Source organism: Salarias fasciatus, chromosome 4 (genome assembly GCF_902148845.1).
Source record: "Salarias fasciatus chromosome 4, fSalaFa1.1, whole genome shotgun sequence".
Taxonomy (NCBI): Eukaryota; Metazoa; Chordata; class Actinopteri; order Blenniiformes; family Blenniidae; genus Salarias; species Salarias fasciatus.
In genome coordinates this window covers 20,716,656-20,739,605 of record NC_043748.1, presented here as the reverse complement: position 1 = coordinate 20,739,605, position 22,950 = coordinate 20,716,656, and the positions used below count along the sequence as shown (strand labels likewise).

Sequence of the window (22,950 nt, the reverse complement as noted above, 5' to 3'; positions counted from 1 at the left end):
ACTCGGAGTGGATTATATTTCGGATTGAATTGTAAGAGGTCGTCCACACTGATTGACAATCAGTCTCCGTGTCTCATATAACAGTGGAGCGGATTAAACGGAGGAATTATCCGTTCTGCCATGCATTCCCTCGTGTGCAGTGGACGCAAATCGCTCAGCAGCAAGTTGTTTACAGAGCTCGGTGGAAGACTACCAGCAGACCACTGCCCGCTGTTTTGGATTAACTGGTTCCCATGTTAACTGGTGACAGATTTCTGTAAAAATGTTGGTAACAGCAGATGTTAAAATAAGACAAAAGACTAAACTGATACATTTACTGTAGCAGTAGAAAACCACCTTTCACTAGAACTGCAAAGTTTCGGTCGGGTTTTCAACATCTGTTGGTCACAAGTTAATACGGACACCAGTTAATTCAAAACATCAGCACTGTTGCACTGTATTTAAAAATAAACAAACAAAAAAAAAATCACACTGGATATTTCTCAGCCATTGTTCACCGTTTGTGAAGTTTTGTGCTCGTGCACGATGTTCACAGATCCCATCCCACCCACTGCTGCATGCTGTACACGTCACATGATTACTTCAGGTGTGCCACCGAAATTTGAACTGTTCGCGGATGAACTGCAGCCGCATGTTTTCGGGTCAACTGCGTCTCTGCCACGTGAGAACCGTCAAGTGGCCATTACACATTCCCAAAAGAATCCAGAACCAGTTCAGAAGAGTCCAGAACTAGTCCAGAGGCCCCAGAAACGCCCCAAAACAATCCCAAGAGTCACAGAACCAGTCCAGGAGAGCCCAGACCGGTCCAGGATCAGAGCAGACCAAACTCATCCCAAGAGTACAGAACCATGCCAGAAGAGTCGAGAACCAGTCCGCCTCCTTTAGAAAACTACTTTCAGACCAGTCTTTAAAGGGATACTTCAACTTTTGGCAAAATTGCCCATTTAGCACAATTCCTTACTCATTTCGAACAGCATACTTACTGTTTTTGTGAGAGCGAGCTGTTGTTTGTTCAGAGGTGAGTCGGGGAAGATTTTCGGGACGGACACAATGGAAGTGATGGTATTTTTGTTCCCCCTCGTCAAACTCATCAAATACACAATCCAACAACCCCAAAAACACTTGGTGGACACTTTATAATCCGCACATTCACTACGCTGTGACATATTAATGCAAAATTAATTCAGTCGTTTATGCGAAGACGGAACTACTTACTAAACATGGCGTCTGGGCGTAGTGATCTCAAAAGAAAAAGTAGTTCCCAGTATTTGCTTCAGTGTCGGAATGCTACAATATGATTGTTGGTGTTCCACAGCGTAGTGAATGTGCGGATTATACATGTCCACCAAAGTGTTTTGGGGTTGTTGGATTTTGATTTGATGAGTTTTGACGAGGGGAAGCAAAAAATACCATCCACTTCCATTGTGGTCCGTCCTGAAAACCTTCCCCGACTCACCTCTGAATAACAGCTCGCTCTCACAAAAAAAAAGGTAAGTATGCTGTTCGAAATGACTAAGGAATTGCCGCTAAATGGGCCAATTGCCAAATGTTGAAGTATCGCTTTAAAATAAGACCTACAACTTGTGTCACAACACTGCTGTGATTGAAAACTAGTTCATAAGCCTCACCTGTGTTTCATTCGAACTCCAAAACTGTCTTGCATCGCCATAGCAACCAGCGTCAGCCTTACGAGGACGTTTCTGATTGGCTGCCCGTGCACAGACATCAGGAGGCGGGGTCAAGTTTTTATTGATTTATTTCCATCAGGATGATAAAAAGAACATAAAAAACAGCTATGGAGCCAGATGAGCTTGGTGACATGATAAAATGAGGAGGGGGCGGGGCTTCGGAGCAGCAGCAGTCTGTTTCAGCCAATCGGATGATGAAGTAGAACACTGGGGAAGGAGCTAAACCAAGGCGCTCTGTTAAAATGTTGCCTAGCACAGTACTCCCCCAGCCAGGTCAGAGGATGAGGGGCGGGGCTCGGTTGAAGCAGGGGGCGGGGACCGGGGAGGAGGCAGAGTTAGAGGACGTCGTCGCTCTCCGCCGTGTGGAGCTGCGTGTCGTCTGCGTCCGTCATGATGCTGCTGTCCTGACTGTCGTCCACCTCCGCCGCTGAACACACACAGGAAGTCAGTGACCGGACGGGACCAGCGGCCAATCACACGCTCCACAGCGTACCTTCGTCCTCGGGCAGGTAGCGCTTATCGATGGCTTCTTTGATCTGGTTATTGGCTCCTTTGGGGTCCAGATCCATTGCCCCAGCTGAAGTTCATCAGAGCAAGTGAGTCTGACCCAGCTTCTTATAGACCTGAGGGACGGGGGACGGACAGGGGACAGACGGGGGTGGAGGGACAGACAGTGACAGAAGAATTGTTCATAGCATGTTTGTTTCTATAAAAGTTTTGTGGACAAATGTGCTCTGATAGCTTATTGTGAGATCAAGACAGATTGTGCCGTGGACGCGTCAGGTGTGCGAGGATGTCCAGGTGTGCGTAATGTCCAGGTGTGTAGTGTTCAGGTGTGTGGTGGACACTCCAGTGTGCGGTGGTGTCCAGTGTGCAGTGTTGTGTGGTATCCTGGTGTGTCTCCTACCTTTCCTATGAGGAAGTAAACCAAGACTCTTTGGGAACAATCTGCTTCAACTCCTCCAGCTCCTGAAGAGCGGCCTGCAGAGACAGAGACAGAGACATCCAGTCCTCAGACTCACTCAGTCTGAACGTCTTCCAGTGTCCATCGGGACTACTGATCACAGTACTGATCAGAGTGCTGATCGGCGGTCGTCACCTTGTACTTGTCGTTGGCGAACAGGATGGACGCTCGGTGGAATTTGCACAGCGGGTTCTTGGGGTCGATCCGATCGCTCGGTTCAGAGTCTCTAAAGCTGCATCAGACTTCTTCAGAGCGTGTTGAACCTGCACACACACACACACACACACACGCACAGTTTGTTTCTACGCTTTACAGGAACAACACATGTCCTGACTGACTCGAGCCTGAAGGCTGCCGCTGCCTCATGCGGTGTGTTTCCACTGCAGCTGTCAACGCAGGTGTGTGTGGTGTGTGTGTGGTGTGAGATGCTGAACGTACCACTCCGATGTGACACAGCAGCACGGAGCTCTGAGGTTGATGCTCAGAGCTTTCTTGAAGTGGATCTCTGCCAAGTTGAACTTCTCCTGTTTGTAGTAAATCATTCCCAGGCCATACCTGCACACACACACACACCCCAGAGCATTAACCAGCCAGTTACAGTTACGCACGCGCAGAGTGATGGCGCCTCCTGCAGGTCACACAGGGACTCAGCAGTCAGTGAGCTGGTTGCCATGGTGACCTACCAGGCGTTGTAGTGTCTGTTGTTGACCCTGATGGCGTTCCTGAAGCAGGCCAGCGCCCGGTCCAGCTCCCCGTCAGGACGAACTCGTGGCCCAGCAGTTGTAGGCGTACGCGAAGCCCGGATCCACATGAGGAGACACACACACACACACACACACCACACACACACACACACACACACACACACACACACACACCACACACACCACACACACACAGTCTGCAGTCAGATAGCTGGCCACACGGTCACTGTGGTTACCGTGGTAACCGTGGGGGAGGCCCTCACCTGGATGGCCCTCTGGAAGAACTTGATGGCGATGTCGTGCTCTCGCTGCAGACTGAAGCAGTTTCCCGCCACACACCAGGCCTGAGGACACGAGGCGGATTACAGCGTCTGGAGGTGTGGTGGGTGCAGCAGGCGGACAGGTGTGGTGTGGGTGCAGCGTCTCACCTCGGGACAGTTCTTGTCCATGTCCGTCAGGTCTTTGGACAGGGCGGACAGCGCCACGTCCTTCTGCAGGTGCCACAGGGTGGTGGAGTAAATCTCCATTCCTTCAACTCTGTACGACTCGATCCTGCGAACCTCGCTGAACAGACGCTCGGCCTGCAAACACACACGTCGTCACGACAACCGGCGCTGGCCAGCGCCCCGAAGTCGAGCCCCCCGCCGCCGCCGCCACCCCCCTCACCTGCGTGTACTCGGCCAGCTCGAAGTAGGCCCTGCCGATGTGCGTGAGGACCCCCGGTGTTGTAGTGCTGCGGCGGCAGCGAGCTCAGGATGCTGATGGCTTCCCGGCAGTTGTAGGAACACAGCGCCTGTAGCCACGCCCCAGTTCCCGTAGCAACGCCATCACGCTGTCTGAAGGCAGAGAGGGGACAGGCAGACATGTCACCACGCCGCTCCGCCAGGCGGAGCCTCGACCTCCGTCACCGTCCAGAGAGGAGACGCCGAGAGGGGGACGCTGTCCCAGTAGTGGGCGGGGCCTCCACAGGCAGTGGGCGGGGCCCGGGGGGTCCGTACCTGCTGCAGCCCTCTGGTACTGGGGATCTTGGTGTCCGGGAGGCTCAGACCCGGGTCCAGCCTCAGGATGTCCAGGCTCTCGTTCAGGTTGGTGTTTGACGTCTTGGCTGATTTGCACTTGGTCTTCCTGTTGGGGATCTTGGTGGGGAACTTCATCTTCAGCTTCTTGCTGTTCTCCTGCAGAGACCAAAGCAGACCGATGAGTGTAGAGGCGGGTCAGAGCTGGAGGTCAGAGGTCAGAGTCCCCCTCCCCGCACCCGGCCCCGGCGGTACCTTGGCAGTAGAACTGGCGCTGGTGAACAGTCTGGAGCTCCTTCTGGGCTGGACGTTGGGCGGGCCGGACATGCTGGGACTGAGGACCTGAGGGAGCCACTGAGAGGCGGACAGGCGGTCAGAGACACGCAGACGGCAGCGGGAAGCAGGCGGCTGGGGCGTCGCCGCGGTTACCTGGTGTGAGGCGCGGACGTCTGTGATTGGTTGAAGGGGATGGGAGAACGTCTCGACTGTTTCCACTCTGACTGAAGACGGACTTGGACTGACTGATCCGAGACAGACTGACAGAGAGAGACAGGCAGGACGTGAGACAGCCTGTGTGTGTGTGTGTGTGTGTGTGCCATTGATTGTATATAAAAGATGGGCGGAGCTAAGGTGAAGTCCTCTGTCAGTACCCTTCCAGAAGCGGACATATTTTACGACACTATGTCTCACTTTGCCGTTGCAGTAAATGTCTACATTTATTTTAATTTAATTCTATTCACTTTATTTTGATTAATTTTATTTATAAATATTCTGTATTACCTGCTGCCGACTGTCCCGCACTGGCTGTGAGACTGAAGCATCTGATGGGATTCGGGTCTCAGCTGAACTGACCCGTCAGGTACGAGTGTTTTCAGTATTTAAAGTTTAAACGGCGTTTCTGACTGGTTGAATGTGCGTTGTGACAACATTTCAAGGCGTCCCAATTCAGCCGCCTGTAGCGATTAGATTCCTTTAAAAGCATCTTTCCACAGTCAGTGTTAATAAAAGCAAACGTGCTTCCATCAGATAATACCGTCCAATAAAACTGGTAAAACAGACCATGTGGGGTCGGCACAAAGAACTTAATGAACCACAGCAAAGAAAACTACTGGAAACTACTGTGTAATAAATAACTTTAATGTGTGTAAGTTTAAAGGTCTGAGGGCAGAGGATGCTGTTGTGATGAGGGTAAAGCCGTTTCAGACACATTGTTTGTAAAAATGGGTTTAGAAATAAAACTGCCTGGCTAAGCCTCAACGTAGAGTTTTGTTTGATGGCATTTTCAATATCTAAACGTCTAAATGATCATTTCTCGGTGATAATAGGAAAGATGCATCTATCTAAAATAAACTAATATCTAAACACGGCGTCCCTAACAGCGTTCCGAAGCTCGGTCGAGCCTGTCACATGACCGCATCACGTGGACAGAGGAGGAGCTGTGATTGGCCGATTGATGCTGAACTTTAACTCCTAAAATCAAATCAACAGATGATTGATGTGAAAATGGGAGTCATGGAACCCAGTGAGAGACCAAACATGATCTTAAACCAGGATTAACTAGAGCCCAGTTCTGAATGGGCTCTAATGGGCTCCAACACTGTTTCCACCAGAAGCGGTGGACGCGAATTCATTCACGCGACAAATGAGATCGCGCCGTGCTAGACGCTCCAGTTTTGCTGCTGGTACAAATATGCAAAAAACCCCTCGCCGCGCGCCGCGGCATCACGTCACTCCAAGCCCTGGAGCAGGGCTATCAAGAGGACGCTGATAGGCTGTCCTGGCGCGTCAACAAGCGAAATGGCTTGAAAAGTTCAATTACTTCAACTCAAGCAGTGAGCGAATTTTCGCTTCATCGCTCGCTGCACAAGATTGAGCGACAATCACGTAACTACACTGACTTTGTATTTAATCTCACAAATTCGCATCGCGGTCGATGGAAACACGCCGTAATGGGGCTCGGGTTCTTTTTGAAACCATCATCGCCCCCTGCTGGATTTTCCGTGGAATTACAGCTTTTCTGCACTTCAGCATTGGCTTCTTGTTTCACCAGCGGATGATGGCGCCTGGTGTGTAACTACATGTAGCAGTGGTGTGTGTGTGTGTGTGTGTGTGTGTGCACGTGCATGCGTGTACCTTCTTGCTAGGAGCTGTAGTTTGCGTTTCCATAGTGGCTGAGTAGTTCTGTAGATATGTGGGGTCTCCTGGGCTGGGTTCCAGGGGCAGGATGCCAAAACTGCAGATAGATTGAAGTCAGGCCTGGAGGGGAGACGGAGGAAAGACGGGGGAAAGACGGAGGCGTGTCTCACCAGCAGGACTCACCTGGGCGTTAGCGGGCTGAGAGCTGCAGGTCCTCCTAATAAGCTCCGCCCACTTTTGGGCTTGTTTTGTTTCGTCAGCAGGGAGCCGGCTGACGCCATGGAAACGGAGTTACCCAGTAGGGAGCCGGTCTCCGAGGAGATGAGGGAGGAGTCGATGTAGGAAACCGACAAATCAGACGTCAGCTTCCCGTTAGAAGATTCTAGATTCAAACGATTCAACTCCTGAAAAACAAGCCGGTCAATAATCAGTAATAATCTATAACCGTCACCTGCCAGAGTCCCGTTTAATCCCAGGAACCTGACCACCGGCGGCACTGAAAGCCACCACAGGAGTGTGTATTTTGTGTACCAGTGTGTCTTGCGGCGTCTCCATGAGGGCAGTGTCTAGACGGTGGGAGGGGTTCTGGGCGGGGCTTACAGATGGCGGGGGCGGGGCTATAGACGAGGTCTGTATAGAGGACAACCTGAAGACCTGATCCGGGTCTGGTTTCTCTCCTGGAACAAAGAGCACAGGGTCAGCTGAGGTCACATGTCCCCCAGGAGCAGGACGCAGGGGACAGGGGGGACGGGGGGGACAGGGGGGACCGGCGGCGTTACCTAGGTGACAGAGGTTCTGGAAAGGCGACCAGAGGAACGGGTTGAGGGTTAGACTCCTCTGGAAACACTCGGCTCCTTTAGCAACACGGTCGGTCTTACTGCTTAGAGACACACATGAGTACAGCTGCAGACAGACACACAACACACACACACACACACACACAACACACACACATTACCAGTAAATGTGTCCCAGTAAGGACAGTGTGAAGGACGCAGAGTCTCCAAACTCCGTGATAATGTCCTCCTGGCTCTTCTGTTTGTTCAACACCCCGCCAATCAGAACCTGTTCTCCTTCAGCCAGTCTGAGAGAGAGAGGGAGAGAGAGAGAGAGAGAGAGAGAGGGAGAGAGAGAGAGAGAGAGAGAAAAAACAGAGTAAACTCATTCAAGAGTGAAAAGTCATTCAGAGAAACAATCCCCATGTCAGAGTGTGTGTGTGTGTGTGTGTGTGTGTGTGTGTGTGTGTGTACTCACTTGCTGAGCTCCACGCAGCATTTGGCCAGCAGGAAGCGGACCTGTGGTGTGGAGCAGCTGTGAGCCTTCAGCAGCCGGTAGGCTTTGTACGGCTTCCCCGAGCGGTAATAACATGTGGCCAGCAGGTAGAGGGCCTCCTCCGACCGCACTGACACACACAACACACACACACACAAGAGCGTTAACCAGCCGGTTACAGTTACCTGTTGAGGAGCAGCCTGAGGGGACGACTCACCTTCAGCATAGAGTCTCTCGGCAAGGAAAACAGCGTCCAGGTAGGCGTAGTGGTTCAGAGCCTGCCACACTGCAGCCTGCACACAGAAACGGGTCAATTAGTTCCACTATCGCACAGAGAAACTGGTTAACTAGTCCCCCACCACCACACAGAGCCATAGGTTAACAACCACTATCAAGTACCTGAAACTAGGGGTGTCGACATTTACAATGTTTTTTACTGGTGTGAAAGGGACTTCTAACCGCCGTGTAACCGGTTACACACGACGTCAGAGATTCGTGATCTTTTTCTATAGCAGTTGCGCTCTATGAACACTAGAGGACTCTGTCTCCAGCCCCTCATAGTCCCATTAAAGGGACTGTATCATGCTTTTTTTAGCTCGTCCAAACCCTAGTATAGGCATTAACATGGTAATAGTTTATTTTTGGCGCCAAGGAAAAGTCATTTTGTGTGAAATAAAAGATTTTCTGGGGCCAATTCTGAAACCCGGAAGAGAAAACGCTCTATTTCAATGAAAATCCCGCCTCTCCCCCCTGTGGACTTTGACTGACAGCTACTTCGGCCAATCAGGGCTTCAAAACATCATCAAAATGTGTTAGCTTCTCTAAGGGTTAGCTTTAGCTCTAGTTTCTCTACAAAAGACACGCGGAAACGTCTTTTCCTGTTAGAAACTCACCAGGCGCAGACTCTTGCTCGTGTTGTAATACTTTGTGTTTTGGCCATAACTTTACTTATTGCAGCTTTCAGATGATGGTTAAAGTTCATAACTGTAATCTCCGCTACGTGCAGTGGTGGCGTCGCTTCCGGTTAAGCCACCGGAATTCGCCCAAAAATTCAAAAACAAAAAGCGGCAACGCTGAAACATGAAGATAATGCGGAAGTGCAAAAAAGCTGTAATTCTGGAGAAATTCCAGATGATGCTGGTTTCAAAAAGAGCCCAAGTCCCATTGGAACCCATTTAAAAATGCCAATTTTCAGAATGCAAATAAATAAAGCGCCCGGTTTCAGAACATGTTTTGGTCTCGATCACTAGTTTCTATAACCGTGCTGCATCACCAGATTCTGATTTTCACATAAATCATCTGTTAATTTCATTTAACGAGTTAAAGTTTTGCATAAATCGCCCTATCACAATGCTTCCTCTGTCCACGTGATGGGCGGGACCAATCACATTTACATCAAATTCAATTTCACCAATTTCAAATATTCAATGTGGACACGTCCTAGCCTGGCATGCCAGACTGACTTCATGTGTTCCACACATATAAAGACAGTCTGGCACGGCGCCAATGGGGCAGCATTTCAAACAGGCTGACGAGAGGCGGGACTATTGAGCGGAGAGAACCAATCCAAGAAACAAGGCTGTGACGCAACGACAATGCGACGTACGCAGCGCTCCGTTGTAGTCGTTTTGTAGTCCAAAACATGGGATTATGGCATGGAGTTTTACGTCCGTTTTACCTGCAAAATCCACCAGACGCTTAAGCCCCACGCCGCGCCGGCGTCTTGTTCACGAAATCAACGCACACATGAGCACAGCGCCGCGCCGTTTAGAAGCGGCGACCTGAAGCGAATCATCAGCGCCGTGGCGCGCGCCTCCGTTCTGGTGATCCGTTTTAACAACGGCGCTTCTGGGACCGGTGGAATTTGGGGGTTAGAAAGAAAAGCCTTCAGAGCAGATTCTCGCTGTGGTTTCAGCAACAAATTCAGTTCGTTCAAAACTTCAGACAGAGCCGTGGTAAAACCTCGCTGTGTTGCGGCCGCCACCATGATTGTTTTGAGGGGGGTATAATATGAAGCATCGCTAACTCCCGCCTAGGGCTGGCGATATGGCAAAAAAATGATCACGATTTTTTTTTCATATCATTCGATCTCGATTATAATCACGATATGTTATATTGTTTTTAAACCAGTTTTAAAGCATCTGCACTGAAAACTAGAGTAGTAGAATAGAATAGTTAAACATTTTATTAACAAACTAAGTAAATAGCAATGCAAATTAAATAATATAAACATAGAAAAATAAGAACAATTTCACTTAACAGTGCAGTAAATGGAAAAAAAAATCTCGCACCAAGATAATAAATCTTGTGATGCACCGTTTTTTTTCAGTAAAAGAGAAGAACTGAACGATCGTTAGTTACAGTGTGACAGTTTCCAGCCCTGAGGATTTTTGTTGCTATAAAAGATAAAAAAACTAAAGAAACCGCCTGGAGATAATGAAGGTGCTTTAGAATATAAACATTATTTTCAAGTTCTGATGCTAAATATGCTGCTGCCATCATTAATGCTTGCATCAAATGTACAAAATTTAAATAATCGAGATTGGACAGATTAGACCTAAAATGTAGCAGTACAAAACTACAATACACACAAAAAAAATAGACAAAAGTAACTGTTTTTATCCTCTTAGAATGTTGCTCATATGGTGCAGTGGCCTGAAAAGACAGCACTGGCTACGTTTACATGCCGTCAATATTCGTGTTAAGATAAATATTCTGGTTTCTGAAACATAATAACCCCAGGGTGATCCTCATTCAGACCACGGCCACGGACGACGCCATGACTGCATTTACACTTCATGCCACTAGGGGTGCTGTTTGCATGTTCAACCTTATTTTACACAGACACCACAGAAGAAGCAGGGCTGCAGCACTGCAGGCTCTCTCTGCATGTTGTTAGAAGGAGAGCGTTAGCGGCAAGACGTGGAGATATGTTCAGATGCGATGCACCGTTTTTTCAGTAAAAGAGAAGAACTGAACGATCGTTAGTTAAACTGTATCACAAGTAGTTCCTACTAAAAAGACCAGATTCTTTGCGGATCGGTGTGCTAGCAGCGGTATGCTAGCAGCGGTATGCTAGCAGCGGTGCGGGTGGAGCAGCCTTTCCTGTCAGCAGCAGCCTCATCTTAAGAGGATAACGCCGAGGCATGGCTGACTTCATCTGCTTCGCTGCCCTCGGCTCCACGTTCAGCTCCATCTCTGGTTACTTCTCAGACAACTTTCAGGCGGAAGTTGAGCAGGAAAAAGCCGACTTTGATTGGCTGTGGTCACGCACATTTCTGCCTTGTCTGATCGAGAAAATGTGCTCACGGCTGATCACCGTGATCGACTGGAAATTAATCGCGATCAATAATCACGATCATATAATCGCCCAGGCCTACTCCCGCCTCTCGTGGGCTGTGATTGGCCCGGCAGAAGTCAGCTTCAATTGGCGCGGTACCAGAACCGTTTCCCATGTATCCCTGAGCATGGAGAGACAGTCTGGCGTGCCAGGCTGGACACGTCCTGCTAGACTCGCTCAAGTCTTCAGAACGGCTGTTGGGAACGCTATGGGTGACGTCACGACAGGTCTATCCATTTATTTACAATCTAGGGTTAAAACATGCAAAAAGTGAATTTTGCATGATACAGCGCCTTTAAATCAAAGCGTTCTACTGGTTCTAAGACTAAAGTGCTTCAGCTGTTAGGTTGATGATATGTTCCTCAGTGTAGGGGTGTAACAATACATGTATTTGTATTAAGTCGTTTAGGGTACATGACGTTCAGTTCAGTACAGCGCTGTGCACGGCTGAGTTCATGGGCCGGAAATTATTTATTTATTTTTGGCTCACGGGCCGGATGTTGCGTGCGTTTACGTTCTGGCCGCTAACATGTGCAGCTGCACCTGCAGCCTGTGCATGATGGCTACTGCAGCCTCTTTCCTGCTATCACATGTCCTCCCGGGTGCGCACTGGTCCCTGGGACGTAAAAAATCGCCATGAATTACTCTAGACGCAAGGGTCTGCGTGGATCGATTCGCGGACGTCCGAGCGCAGCCCAAATTTTGTGACCGCATTGTGCGTATGCGCAGGTCGCGCTGGTATACACATGCGCCAGAGCGCCACAGCAAACAAGACATGACGGACGCCAACTTTGAAAAGCGACTGAGTGAAGCCATCAGGCTGCAGCTCCGTCTACAAAGACACCCAGAGCGTGAAAAAGCCACGCATGGAGACAGCAGACTGTCTGGAGGGAGGAGAAGGTCTTCCGATAGAAATTAAATATGTAATCACTCGGCGCCGCCCCCGCGATTCAGAACCACAAGAAAAAGCTAAATAAACTCTGATACTAAATGATAACAGACTGACAATATATGTGCCTCATTTCCTATAATAACCTGTGATAAAGGAGCAGAGAAAACAGTGTAGACTCTAGAGTGTTGGTTAAGCTTCTCGAGCATGTGCGCCTGCATGGAATCTGCATCTGTGAGCCCAGATGTAGCAGGAGAGAAGAGCGTGCGCATCGGTGGTACGCGGGCAAAGCCGACATGCAGGCATGTGAAGCATGGACGAAAGAAAATTTAGATTTTGTATTTTGTTCCCGTATCGTATCGACGTGACCTCAGAACTGAGGTACGTATCCAAACCATTTTTTGCGTATCACTACAGCCCTAGTGAAATCCCTCATGCTAGCTTGTGAACTGCTAGCTGTAGCTAGCTAGTGTTAGCGCTGATGCTAGCAGCAGGTCTCTCCCTCCAGCTTGTTGGGCTGTTTCCATGGCAACTGGTCTCTGACTCAGCCTCAGAGACATTTAGTGAGCTGATGTTCATGTCTGAAGTTTCCAGGAAACATTATCACCACAAAAACATCATATATAGGTGGAAAAGAACGAGGAGGAGGAAAATGTGAACACGGTTATCGATTCTTCTAAACGGTTCTGATTTGTTATCCATGCCCCCATTTACACGTGCAGACACTGATGCCCCTTTCTGGAACGATCCTTAACGGCCTCACATCCTAAACCGGTGCTGTGGCTACTGGAGGGGCGGGGGTAATTAGCTCAGGGGTTTTCATGCAGTATCTAAAAATAAAGGGATCAGTTTCTCGGTTTCCTTCCAGTCATATCAGCCTGGGGTGGGGGGGGGGGGGTGTGTGTGAACACACGGCCAGCTCTGAAAACAACAGCGGTTCTGCAGCGTTTCGGTCCTGAACAGAAAACAGCTGCTGTGATCCAGCCGGGCCGGTTCCACACACCAGAAGCTGGTTGTGGACTTCAGAGCTGATCCAGAACAGTGAGAACGCAGCAGTGGAACCCGGTTCTGTGGTTCTACAGACGCTGCCGCTCCAGGTCAATTCACTCAGAGCAAAGCATGAGGACAGCAGGCGGATCCGTCCCGGCTCTCTTCAGAATAAAGCCACGTTGTTATGTGTGATGGAGGCTTGAAGTTAGAGAACGTTCCCCTCACAGGTCCTGATGTTCTCATGACAGACGTGTTTGGGACGCCGTGGACAGAGCTGTGGTCCTGGACTGAGTGGAACTGAGCATCTAACATACTGTTCTACTCTCAAACACAACCGGCAGGACACAACACACACACGCACGCACCACACACGCACACTATCGAGTAAGAATTGAAGACATCAAACATGCTGCAGGTTAGAGGAAAACCAAAAAGGTCAGCAGGTCAAAAACTCCTGAATGGAGGCAGCGCTGATTTGACTGAGCTGAGTTTAAACCCTGATCTACAGACGGGTGGCTGCGGGTTTGAATCCCACACCCAGACAGGGTTTAGCTGATCCCAGTTGATCCCAGAGCAACATACACCGACTGATCAGATGAGCTGAAATGGATTGGATAACTGCTCCCTGGATCGCCAGAGCACAGACGAGCAGAGGCATTCATTTAGGAAGAGAAGTCACGTTTTCGCCACAGTAACTTTCCACACACGGACTGACAAGCAAAGCTGCCAGGAACACTGAATTAATTAATAACAATGACTGGTTTTCATAAAGCGCTCCTCTGGTTTCATCCCTCAGCCTCTCCATACCTGATGGTGTTGAACTACATCTGTAGCCACAGCTGTCCTGGGGGAGACTGACTGATATCTGCTCCAGCAGCCCCTCCACCAACCTCCACCAACCTCCACCCACACGCAGTCAGGTAGAACCAGAGGAGACGTTCTGCAGAACCAGACTCAGGACACTGGCCACATTTCCACAGGCCCGTATAATCGGATTGTACGCGAAGCGGATTGTAAAAGGTTCATATGACACCGAGTGGATCCGCTTCACTCGGAGCGGATTGTATTTCGAGTCCGATTGTACGAGGTGGTGTACACCAATCGATAAACCGCTCCGTGTGTCATATAAACGCCAGCGAAGCGTATAAACGGGGGATTATTTCTTCTGCGCATGCGTTCCATCGTACGGAGTGACGTGCGCAGTGAACGGGAAGCAGGACAGTCAAAAACAAGAAGAAGAACTGGAGGGTGGTTGAGAAAGGCTGTTTTAATAAAAATCCCAAGAGAACAAACACTGGAGAGGAGAGCTGGAGGTAATTGTTCAAAGGGTCCCATCGCGGACTACTCGCGACCACCCGGCCGGTATTATAGATTAACTGGTTCCCATGTTAACGAGTGACAACGGAGTTCTTTGTAAACACAGGCTGGAAACAGCAGATGTTAAAGACAAACTGGAAGATCCTTAGAACCAATCAGCGTTGTTTGGTTCCAAATCGTGATTGGGCAGTCATAATGCCAATCCATGTGGGAAATGCGTTTGCGTGATGAAATATCATGTCGAGTCGCCGCCTTTTGTGATCGCTCTGGTTTCGAGCCGCGCATGGCACAGAGCATCGTTTAGGAAGTGACATGCAGTGGGAGCGACCGAAGCACCTCATTCAGAAGCGGCTTGCTCTTCCCGCGAACACCTCCGAAGATGGCTAGCCACAAAAAAGAACATTGTTTGAGATGGCAGAGGATAGAAGAAAGGCCATAGAAAAGAAGGGCAAAACACGTGTTTTACTCGGAGATTCTTCTACGAGGAGGCAGACATTCAAAGAACAAAGGGATTTAGGACTGATCAGGACATGGGGAAGTTTCTGCTGGACAGGTAACATGCTTATCATCCCATTCAAATGGTTTCTGTTGCATAAACACGTAAGACACTACTTTACGGATCGTATTCTTATGTCTGATTGGAAGAAGAGTCCAACATGATTACAAATGTGTTTTAACCCTATGCAGAAAGGCGATGCTCCAGCTCTGCGGATGTAAACAACTGACATGCGGCTGATGCGCGCGTCCCATGGTCCTCATGCGGAGGGAGCCGCGCATGCGCAGTGCTCCAAAAATGGCAAATCGGCCATGTTGTACGAAATATGCTGGGAACTCTCGAACCACTACAAGTTTCAGTTGGTTTTCAACATCTGTTGGTCACAAGTTGACACGGACACCAGTTAATCTGAAACCACGGCAGGCGCGCGGAGCCCCGAGACACCGAGACGTGCCGCTGGCCAGGACGGGACTCCAGCTGGGGGAGCGCTTGCTCCTTCAGCAGCGTATCATGGAGATGTTGGAACATTATTTGAGCAGCGATCCAGCAGATAGAAACACTCTGCTGGGCGCTGAGGACTGCTGCTGTAGAGCTAAAGACCTGAAAGTTCCATAAGAGACTTTGTGCGCATGTCACAGGACGCTGCAGAATCCGCTTCACCCGGGCCCTGGAGAACCAGGATTCATCGTGGATTGCTTAGACTGCCATGTATACACGTGCGTTCAACACGATTGTTTTCAATCGGACTGAAAAAAAACTCCTGGGCCGCTGTGACAGGATGGAACTTAACAGCTTCCTGAACTCACGAGGAGCTCGGCGATCACTCCCCCTCAAGCAACAGTCAAGCAACAACCGGTCATCTCAATAATTGAAATTCACTGTGATCAATTAAACTCTGGTTTCCATGCAGCAGATGGCTCATGTGATCTGGGTGCAATCGACATGATTGGCTGCTGAGTGAAGCTTCTGCAGAGCTTCACTACTGCTGACCCTTGACCTGGGGAGGCCCGGGACCCAACCTGGACCCCTGGAGGACCCGGGACCCAACCTGGACCCCTGGAGGACCCGGGACCCAACCTGGACCCCTGGAGGACCCGGGACCCAACCTGGACCCTGGAGGACCCTGGATTCAACCTGGACCCTTGGGGACCCGGGACCCAACCTGGACCAATGATCCTCTGAGAGCAGGTTCCAGGTAGAACATCAGCTGATGATCCTGCGTTCCTCAGGACAGGTTCCAGGTAGAACATCAGAACATCAGCTGATGATGTTCCGTTCCTCAGGACAGACAGGTTGTTGTTTTTGTTTTTTGTTTTTTCTCAGACATGGCAGCTAAAAAGCTAACGTTAACCGGCTGTTAGCTGACATTAGCTGGTGTTAGCAAGGAAAAGCGAGACAGCTCCGGCTAAGTTCAAGCTCGTCGAGTTAAAATGTGTACAGTTTAGTGACCATCAGACGGAGTATACTGTCATGACAGTCATTTATGACGTCCGGTAAACTTTAAAAAGGCCACACCGTGCTAACCGGAGGCTCGGCTAGGCTAACTGTTAGCCAACAAAACTGTTAGCATGTTAGCTTAGCGCGTCAGTCATACATAACGTGAATTTTGACAGTTTCTCATAGCTCCTTAACCGACACACACAGCCGAACATCACACACACTGCAGTCCGTGTTTACTGATGAATCCGGCTCACACACAGCTTCCCAAACGAGGCCAGTAGCGCAGGGAATAAAACTTTAACGAGTCCACGGAGGCTGTGACCTCCGCCGCTCTGACGGCCCGAATGGGGAACATTCCCAGGTTATTGTAAGTTATCTCCTAACGTCAAATAAATTAAGTTGTTAGACCTGTGCCGAAGAAAAGTGCGACATCGAACACGGCAGGAGAGAGTGCAGCAGCTGCTCCACTCTGTGTGTAATGTGACGGAAATAACCTGAAAGCTCAATCTGCCAGATATTTCAAAGGACTCTGGCATGACTGAATCAGAACCAGTCTGCTGTTAGCAAAACAGCCGAGCATCGTGTGAAAGACAAACCAGAGACTGCAGACAGCTCAAACCTAACGCAACAATCGCGATCTGAACCCACTGACAGAAGATCCGCGGGCTGCGAGGCCTGTGACCGGGGATCGGCTCTCGCACCACGGACTGGACCTGCCGCTGAGGCCGGGAGAGAGAAGGGCAGCTCGGGCTCCCCCGCTCATGACAACGAGCCGCGGCTGTGTTTTTACCTGGACGGGTTCCTGCAGCACCGTCATCCCGCCTCTACCCTCCGTCCGCCGGTTCCCGTCGTCTGTTTCCTCTTTGCTCGCGCTTCTTTCTTCACTTGTGTCTCCAGAGGAGCCGCAGCCGAACATTTGAACACCCCGACCGTTAGCAGCCGAGCGGAAGCCGAAGATTCCCGAGGCCGACTGAGGTGTGGAGCGGAAAAAGCCGAAGTGCTGCCACCTAGCGGTTCAAACTGGTTCTACATTTAACTGCTCAAGTAAAGAATCACTTGAAAGACTTCAATAAATGGAATTGATGGCAAACACGTCTATTCAGCCCATTATTCTATAATAATTGGAGATCATGGTAAAACAAACTACTGAAGCACACTATAGGATTCTGTACACTTCCTCTTGTAAGGAAAAAGAGACATTGTTGCTATGGAAGCCCTTCATGGATGGATGGTGGATGATTGAAGCTGATGATGGATCGATGAATGTATTCCTCCATGGGATGAAGGCATAAAAATCAAAAGTAAAATGATATTAAATAAACTTGAAATGAAAAGAGAAGTTCAGGTTTTTTTTCCCATGATGCCAAAGAACAAAAAACACAAACAACTCAATGCAACACGGAACGGTTTATTGAAGCATCATCCTCAACACCAACCACCCTCACACCTCTTAAGCTGATAACGCTGAAGCTGCAGCTCCGCAGAACGTGGAGACGGTTCTGCAGAACAGGAACATCTTCGGCGTGTCGACTACATCGTGCAGTTGGCTTCTGGGAGCTGACATTTAGCCACGGTCAGGTAGGTTTCCACCTGGAAGCACACAATAAGCAACAGCTGTCTCATCTGGATTGCACCTCGGACCTCGCAGTGGCGCCATCCTCCTCCTCCTCCTCCTCACCTTGTGCATGTCCTTCTTGAAGCAGGCCAGGATCTCGTAGGTTCGAGTCAGAGGTCCTCGGCTGTCACGCTCTGGTAGAAGCTTGCAAACGAGCTGTCAGGTAAGGCGTCTGCAGCGTCCTGGTTCTCCTGCAGCGTCCAGACAGGAATCACACAGATGGCCTGGGAAGGTGTGTGGTGTGTGTGTGTGTGTGTGTGTGTGTGTGTGTGTGTGTGTTCTCACCCTGATCAGAAACAGGATTCCCGTCTTCAGCTCAGACAGTTTCAGTGAGATCTGGTTCCTCTGGGCGGAGCCTGTGGACAGAGAGCGGCTGGGGAACTCCCAGCAGTCCACCAGGCGGTAGGAGATGGAGAGCAGCTTCAGAACCTGCAGAACAGCGGAACACGTCTTCAGGTGTGGCAAACAAAGTACTGTGGAAGCACAGCTGATGATGTGTAAGACTTGGTAACAACTACTGTGAAGTGTTGTAAAATAAAGTACCATGAAGCACCATTTAGTACCATGAAATAACATGAAGTACCATGTGGCACCATCTAGTACCATGTAGTCCCATGAAATACTATGTAGTACCATGTACTACCATGTTGTACCATGTAGTACCAAGAAGTGTCACGGAGTACCATCTAGCACCATCTAGTACCATGGCATACCACGTAGTACCTCAAAGTACTATCTAGTACCATCTTCTACCATCTACTACCATGAAATACCATGAAGTGGCAGTGGAGTACCATCTAGCACCATCGCGTACCATGAAACACCATGAAGCAGTATCTAGAACCGTATTCTACCATCTACTACCATGAAGTACCATGAGGGTACCATGTAGTACTATCTAGTACCGTCTTCTACCATCTAATACCATGGAGTACCATGTGGAGCCATGCTCCTGTTTTGTAGCACTGGGCAGCACCATAGAGTTAAATGCAGTACTCGGCATTATTGCCCTAGGTGGTACTCACAGAACCATGTCATACTGATGAGTACAACTGAGTACTTCTATGAATCAGTGCTGCTTAAAGCTGGTACTTTGTTCTCTACAGTAATGTGTCGGTCCTCACTGAACCGTGGAGCTAGTGAGTGTCAGAATACGAGGAACTGAGCTACGATCTGGAGTTATGCAGGATACTCTAATGTGACTAAGAACCAGATAGTACTGGTATTACTGCACCGGTTCTGAGTAGTACTGTGTTGCTCTGAAGAGTTCTGGGGAGTTCTAAGGAGTTCTGGGGAGTTCTGGGAGTTCTGGGGAGTTCTAAGCAGAACACTCACGGAGCTGCGTGTGTATCCTGCTTGTTGATGGGGCTCATGATGTAGTCCGAGTGGCAGAAGGTCCTGCAGGAAGATTTTGTTGAGCTGCCGCTGCTCCTCGCTCTGCAGAGTGTTCTCCTGACACACAAACAGAACCGTGAGAACGCGCCGAGACCGCAGTGGGACGAGCAGTCCTCGTCCTCTGCTGTGGACGCTGCACTCACAAAGTCAGAGAAGATGTTTCTGGGCCAGCGGTGGAGGTGCTGGGCTCTGCTGACCACGATGGAAAGACACGCTGGCCTCCTGTGATTGGCTGAGAGGAGACGCCCAGGCACAGCAGGGACAGCAGGACGAGGACTGGCAGAGACACGACAGAGACAGACAGATGAAAGACTAATAGGCGAGACACAATGGGACACGAATGACAGAAACACAGCTGAGACACATGACTGAGAGACAGGTCAGAAAGTTTGACAGGAGAGGCACTCAGAAGAGACAGGAGAGACACTCAGCTGAGACACTCAGGAGAGACACTCAGCTGAGACACTCATCAGAGACAAAGGTAACCCATTCGGGTGAGAGGCACACAGGTACCTACTTGTCTCACGTCTCTCCATAGTTCTGGTTCTAGTTCTGGATCTGGATGAGGATCAGGTTGCAGTGCTGGTTCAGGTCCTGGATCAGGTTCAGGTTGTAGTTCTGGTTCTGGTTCTGGTCCTGGATGAGCAGCTTTAACCTGACTTCAGTGGTTTGATTTCTGATGTTCTACCTCACACTTTCCTGGTTTTATAGCTGAAAACTTCATTAATAAATTCAGCAAGAGGAACCTGAAACTGCAGTGTGTGTGTGGTGTGTGTGTGTTTGTGTGTGTGTGTGTGTGTGTGGTGTGTGTGTGTGTTTGTGTGTGTGTGTGGTGTGTGTGTGTGTGTGCGCACGCTCGAAACTGTTTGACGTGATGAAAAGATTCCAGTACTGAATAGTCTGAGTAGTACTGAGTAATATGAATAATCAAAGTACTGAGTAATCTGAGTATAACTGAGTACTCTGAGTACTGCATTAATCTCAGTATATTGAGTATTCTGAGGTTTTGATCCTGATATAACGATTTTCTTTAGTTGTAGTTTGAATATTTGTTTTCCTTTTTTTTCATCTCTTGTGGTTTTTGATGGTTCCCAGTTTGAAACTCACCTGTCTTCACACTGCCTCCACCTGCCTCCACCTGCTCCAACTAACCACCAATGACAGCTTTTGGTGTGACAGAGTGAAGGAACAGTGATGGAGGAATGAGGAGGATTGATGGAGTGACAGAGGAGTGATCAAGTGACGAGAATCGACAGTGGGGTGACAGAGGAGTGATGGAGTGACAGAGGAATGAGGGAGCAGTGACAGAGGAGTGACGGAGGAGTGATGGAGGAGTGATGAAGTGACAGAGGAGTGACGGAGGAGTGACAGAGTAGTGATGGAGTGACAGAGGAGTGACGGAGGAGTGACAGAGCATTGATGTAGTGACAGAGGAGTGATAGAGGAGCGACAGAGGAGTGATAGGAGGAGTGATTTGGAGTGACGGAGCAGTGATGGGACTAGTGACAAAGGAAGTGATGGAGGAGTGACAGAGGAGTGACTTTGGAGTGACAGAGCAGTGATGGAGGAGTGACAGAGGAGTGATGGAGCAGTGACAGAGGAGTGGTGGAGGAGTGACAGAGGAGTGATGGAGGAGTGATGGATGAGTGGGGGAGGAGTAGTGGAGTGACAGAGAAGTGATAGAGGAGCGACAGAGGAGTGATGGAGTGATGGAAAAGTAACTTTGGAGTGACAGAGCAGTGATGGAGGGGTTGCCAGAGGAGTGATGGAGCCGTGAAAGAGGAGTGACGGTGGAGTGATGTTGGGGTGACAGAGGACTGATGGAGGAGTGCCAGAGGAGTGATGACATCCATTAACATCAGAGCAGCTTCCTCCTGTAACTGACAACAAAAGTTGAACTTTACTGATTTCCCGCTTTAAAGCACTAAGGAACTTTCAGTTTCCGTTGATTTTGGCGGCGCCAGTGGACAAAGGCGGTAGTGTTTGCCTGAAGGAATACTACAGTTCCCATGAGGACTAGTGCGTGACGTCGTAAAATGCTGCTCCCGTGTGGCATGCTGTCAGACTGAACTCGCCTACATTTGTTTCCAGTGGCTGTGTGAAGGACGGATAGCGACGAGGTAATGAATCTAATGGGGCTAAACAATATTATATCATAATGTGACGCATGCCGTGTGCTGGGTTCCTACCACCCTCCTCACAGTTTCTTAGTCCAAGTGAAAGCAATACTGACGCCCTCAGCCCGTGACAGAGGGGTCATTCAACCCGTTGTAAGTCGATGTGTCATCACAAAAGATATTAAATGTTTTATTAAGGTTGAAAAGTTCCTTAGTGTCGCTTTAAGAGATGTAAAGTGTGGGTAGTGATCAGAGTGAGCTGCAGAGCCTCATGTGACAAACAGAGTTCTGCTGCTCCTCTACTCTGCTGTGCTGCTGTTCGGCTGTTCTGCTGTTCTGTTGTTCGGCTGTTCGGCTGCTCTGCTGTTCTGCTGTTCTACCTGCTCTGCTGTTCGACTGTTCTACTGCTCTGCTGTTCTGCTGTTCTGCTGTTCTGCTGGTTCGGCTGTTCTGCAGGAAGCTCCAGATCTTGGCCTTGTTCTCGCCGACAGAATGTTGCTTTAGAAGAACGGGCTCCTGCTGACGTCGGTCTGCAGGCTGAAACAGAACAACAAGTTCTGCGGTTGAATAAACCCCCTGAAGAGGCGGCAGCTGTGACGGAGCTGGAATGTGTTCTCTCGGTGGTGTTGGTTGGTGGTGTAAGAACAAACATGGTGTCAGCGGCGGGATCACCAGTCGGATCAGTGTGTCGCTGCTGTTTATTCACGGTGTGTTTGTGTGACAGTGGCTCATATGGATGAAGTGTGTGTCCGACCTGCTGTTTAACTCACTTTCAATATTCACACTGGCTGTTAGCGCCATTTTATTGAGATCAGCCTCATCTGGTTGCCGTGGTGATGATGATACAGTGACTCACCTGTGCAGGTGAAGCAGTGTGACTATTTCAGCGTGTCTCCAACAGAAACTAGATTCACCGGATGATTATTGCTGAAGAGCCGCGATAAAAACACCGACTCCCAGTTCAATGTGACTTCTTCTCTGCATGCGTCAGATGTTCTCCTCATCCAGCCGAGACAAACATCTGGATCAGATCAGATGACGAGAGTCTACTGAACACCGAACACCAGATCCAGAGCGGAACCGGACTGGATCCGGAGCTCTGCAGTGAAGGTTTGCCATGTCGTTGGCATTTGGTTGTCAGTGGCATCCGGTCATCCGGTCGTCAGTGGCATTTGGTAATCCATGGCATCCAGTTTTCCGTGTCATCTAGTCGTCTGTGGTGTCCATTGCATCCAGTCACCGCCACTTTACGAACCCATCATGTCTTGTCCAGTGCCTTGCCCGATGGCTCCCGTATGCTGAGAAAACAGACTCGCTGTCGGATCATTTGTGACTGTGTCGCGGCTGCAGCGAATCAAGCCACAAGAAATACAGCCAATAATTACAGTAGTGGCTACTGCTGTGGCGACGTGATGGTTCCACATCAGATGTGCTCCGAATCCTGTAAAATGTTCCGTTCTGTAAAATGGGCTTGAGGGTTCGAACTTTCACTGGCAACATTCATAGAACTGGGATCATGTTTCCATTGTGACTCGTCCACAGAGGTGTGGACTCGAGTCACATGACTTCGA

At 49.5% G+C, this 22,950-nt stretch overlaps 2 protein-coding genes across 2 annotated transcripts; both read right to left on the bottom strand.

Annotated features, from left to right (window-relative positions):
* Nucleotides 1–1,738: 1,738 nt before the first annotated feature.
* Nucleotides 1,739–17,217, bottom strand: cdc27 (cell division cycle 27). The gene is given in 28 exon segments (XM_030088892.1): nucleotides 1,739–2,311; nucleotides 2,596–2,621; nucleotides 2,624–2,669; nucleotides 2,788–2,858; nucleotides 2,861–2,915; nucleotides 3,091–3,128; nucleotides 3,131–3,207; nucleotides 3,336–3,405; nucleotides 3,408–3,434; nucleotides 3,437–3,461; nucleotides 3,620–3,700; nucleotides 3,785–3,937; nucleotides 4,023–4,074; nucleotides 4,076–4,151; nucleotides 4,154–4,192; nucleotides 4,355–4,396; nucleotides 4,399–4,531; nucleotides 4,628–4,731; nucleotides 4,806–4,841; nucleotides 4,844–4,908; nucleotides 6,492–6,605; nucleotides 6,692–6,912; nucleotides 7,040–7,185; nucleotides 7,288–7,385; nucleotides 7,467–7,592; nucleotides 7,763–7,910; nucleotides 7,998–8,073; nucleotides 17,043–17,217. Coding segments are annotated over 28 exon segments (2,559 nt in total). The 5' UTR covers nucleotides 17,169–17,217; the 3' UTR covers nucleotides 1,739–2,023.
* A 565-nt stretch (nucleotides 17,218–17,782) lies between these two features.
* gh1 (growth hormone 1) lies at nucleotides 17,783–19,798 on the bottom strand. The gene is given in 9 exon segments (XM_030088891.1): nucleotides 17,783–17,842; nucleotides 17,931–17,983; nucleotides 17,986–18,058; nucleotides 18,153–18,296; nucleotides 19,199–19,261; nucleotides 19,263–19,319; nucleotides 19,406–19,474; nucleotides 19,477–19,538; nucleotides 19,789–19,798. Coding segments are annotated over 9 exon segments (591 nt in total).
* Nucleotides 19,799–22,950: the final 3,152 nt, after the last annotated feature.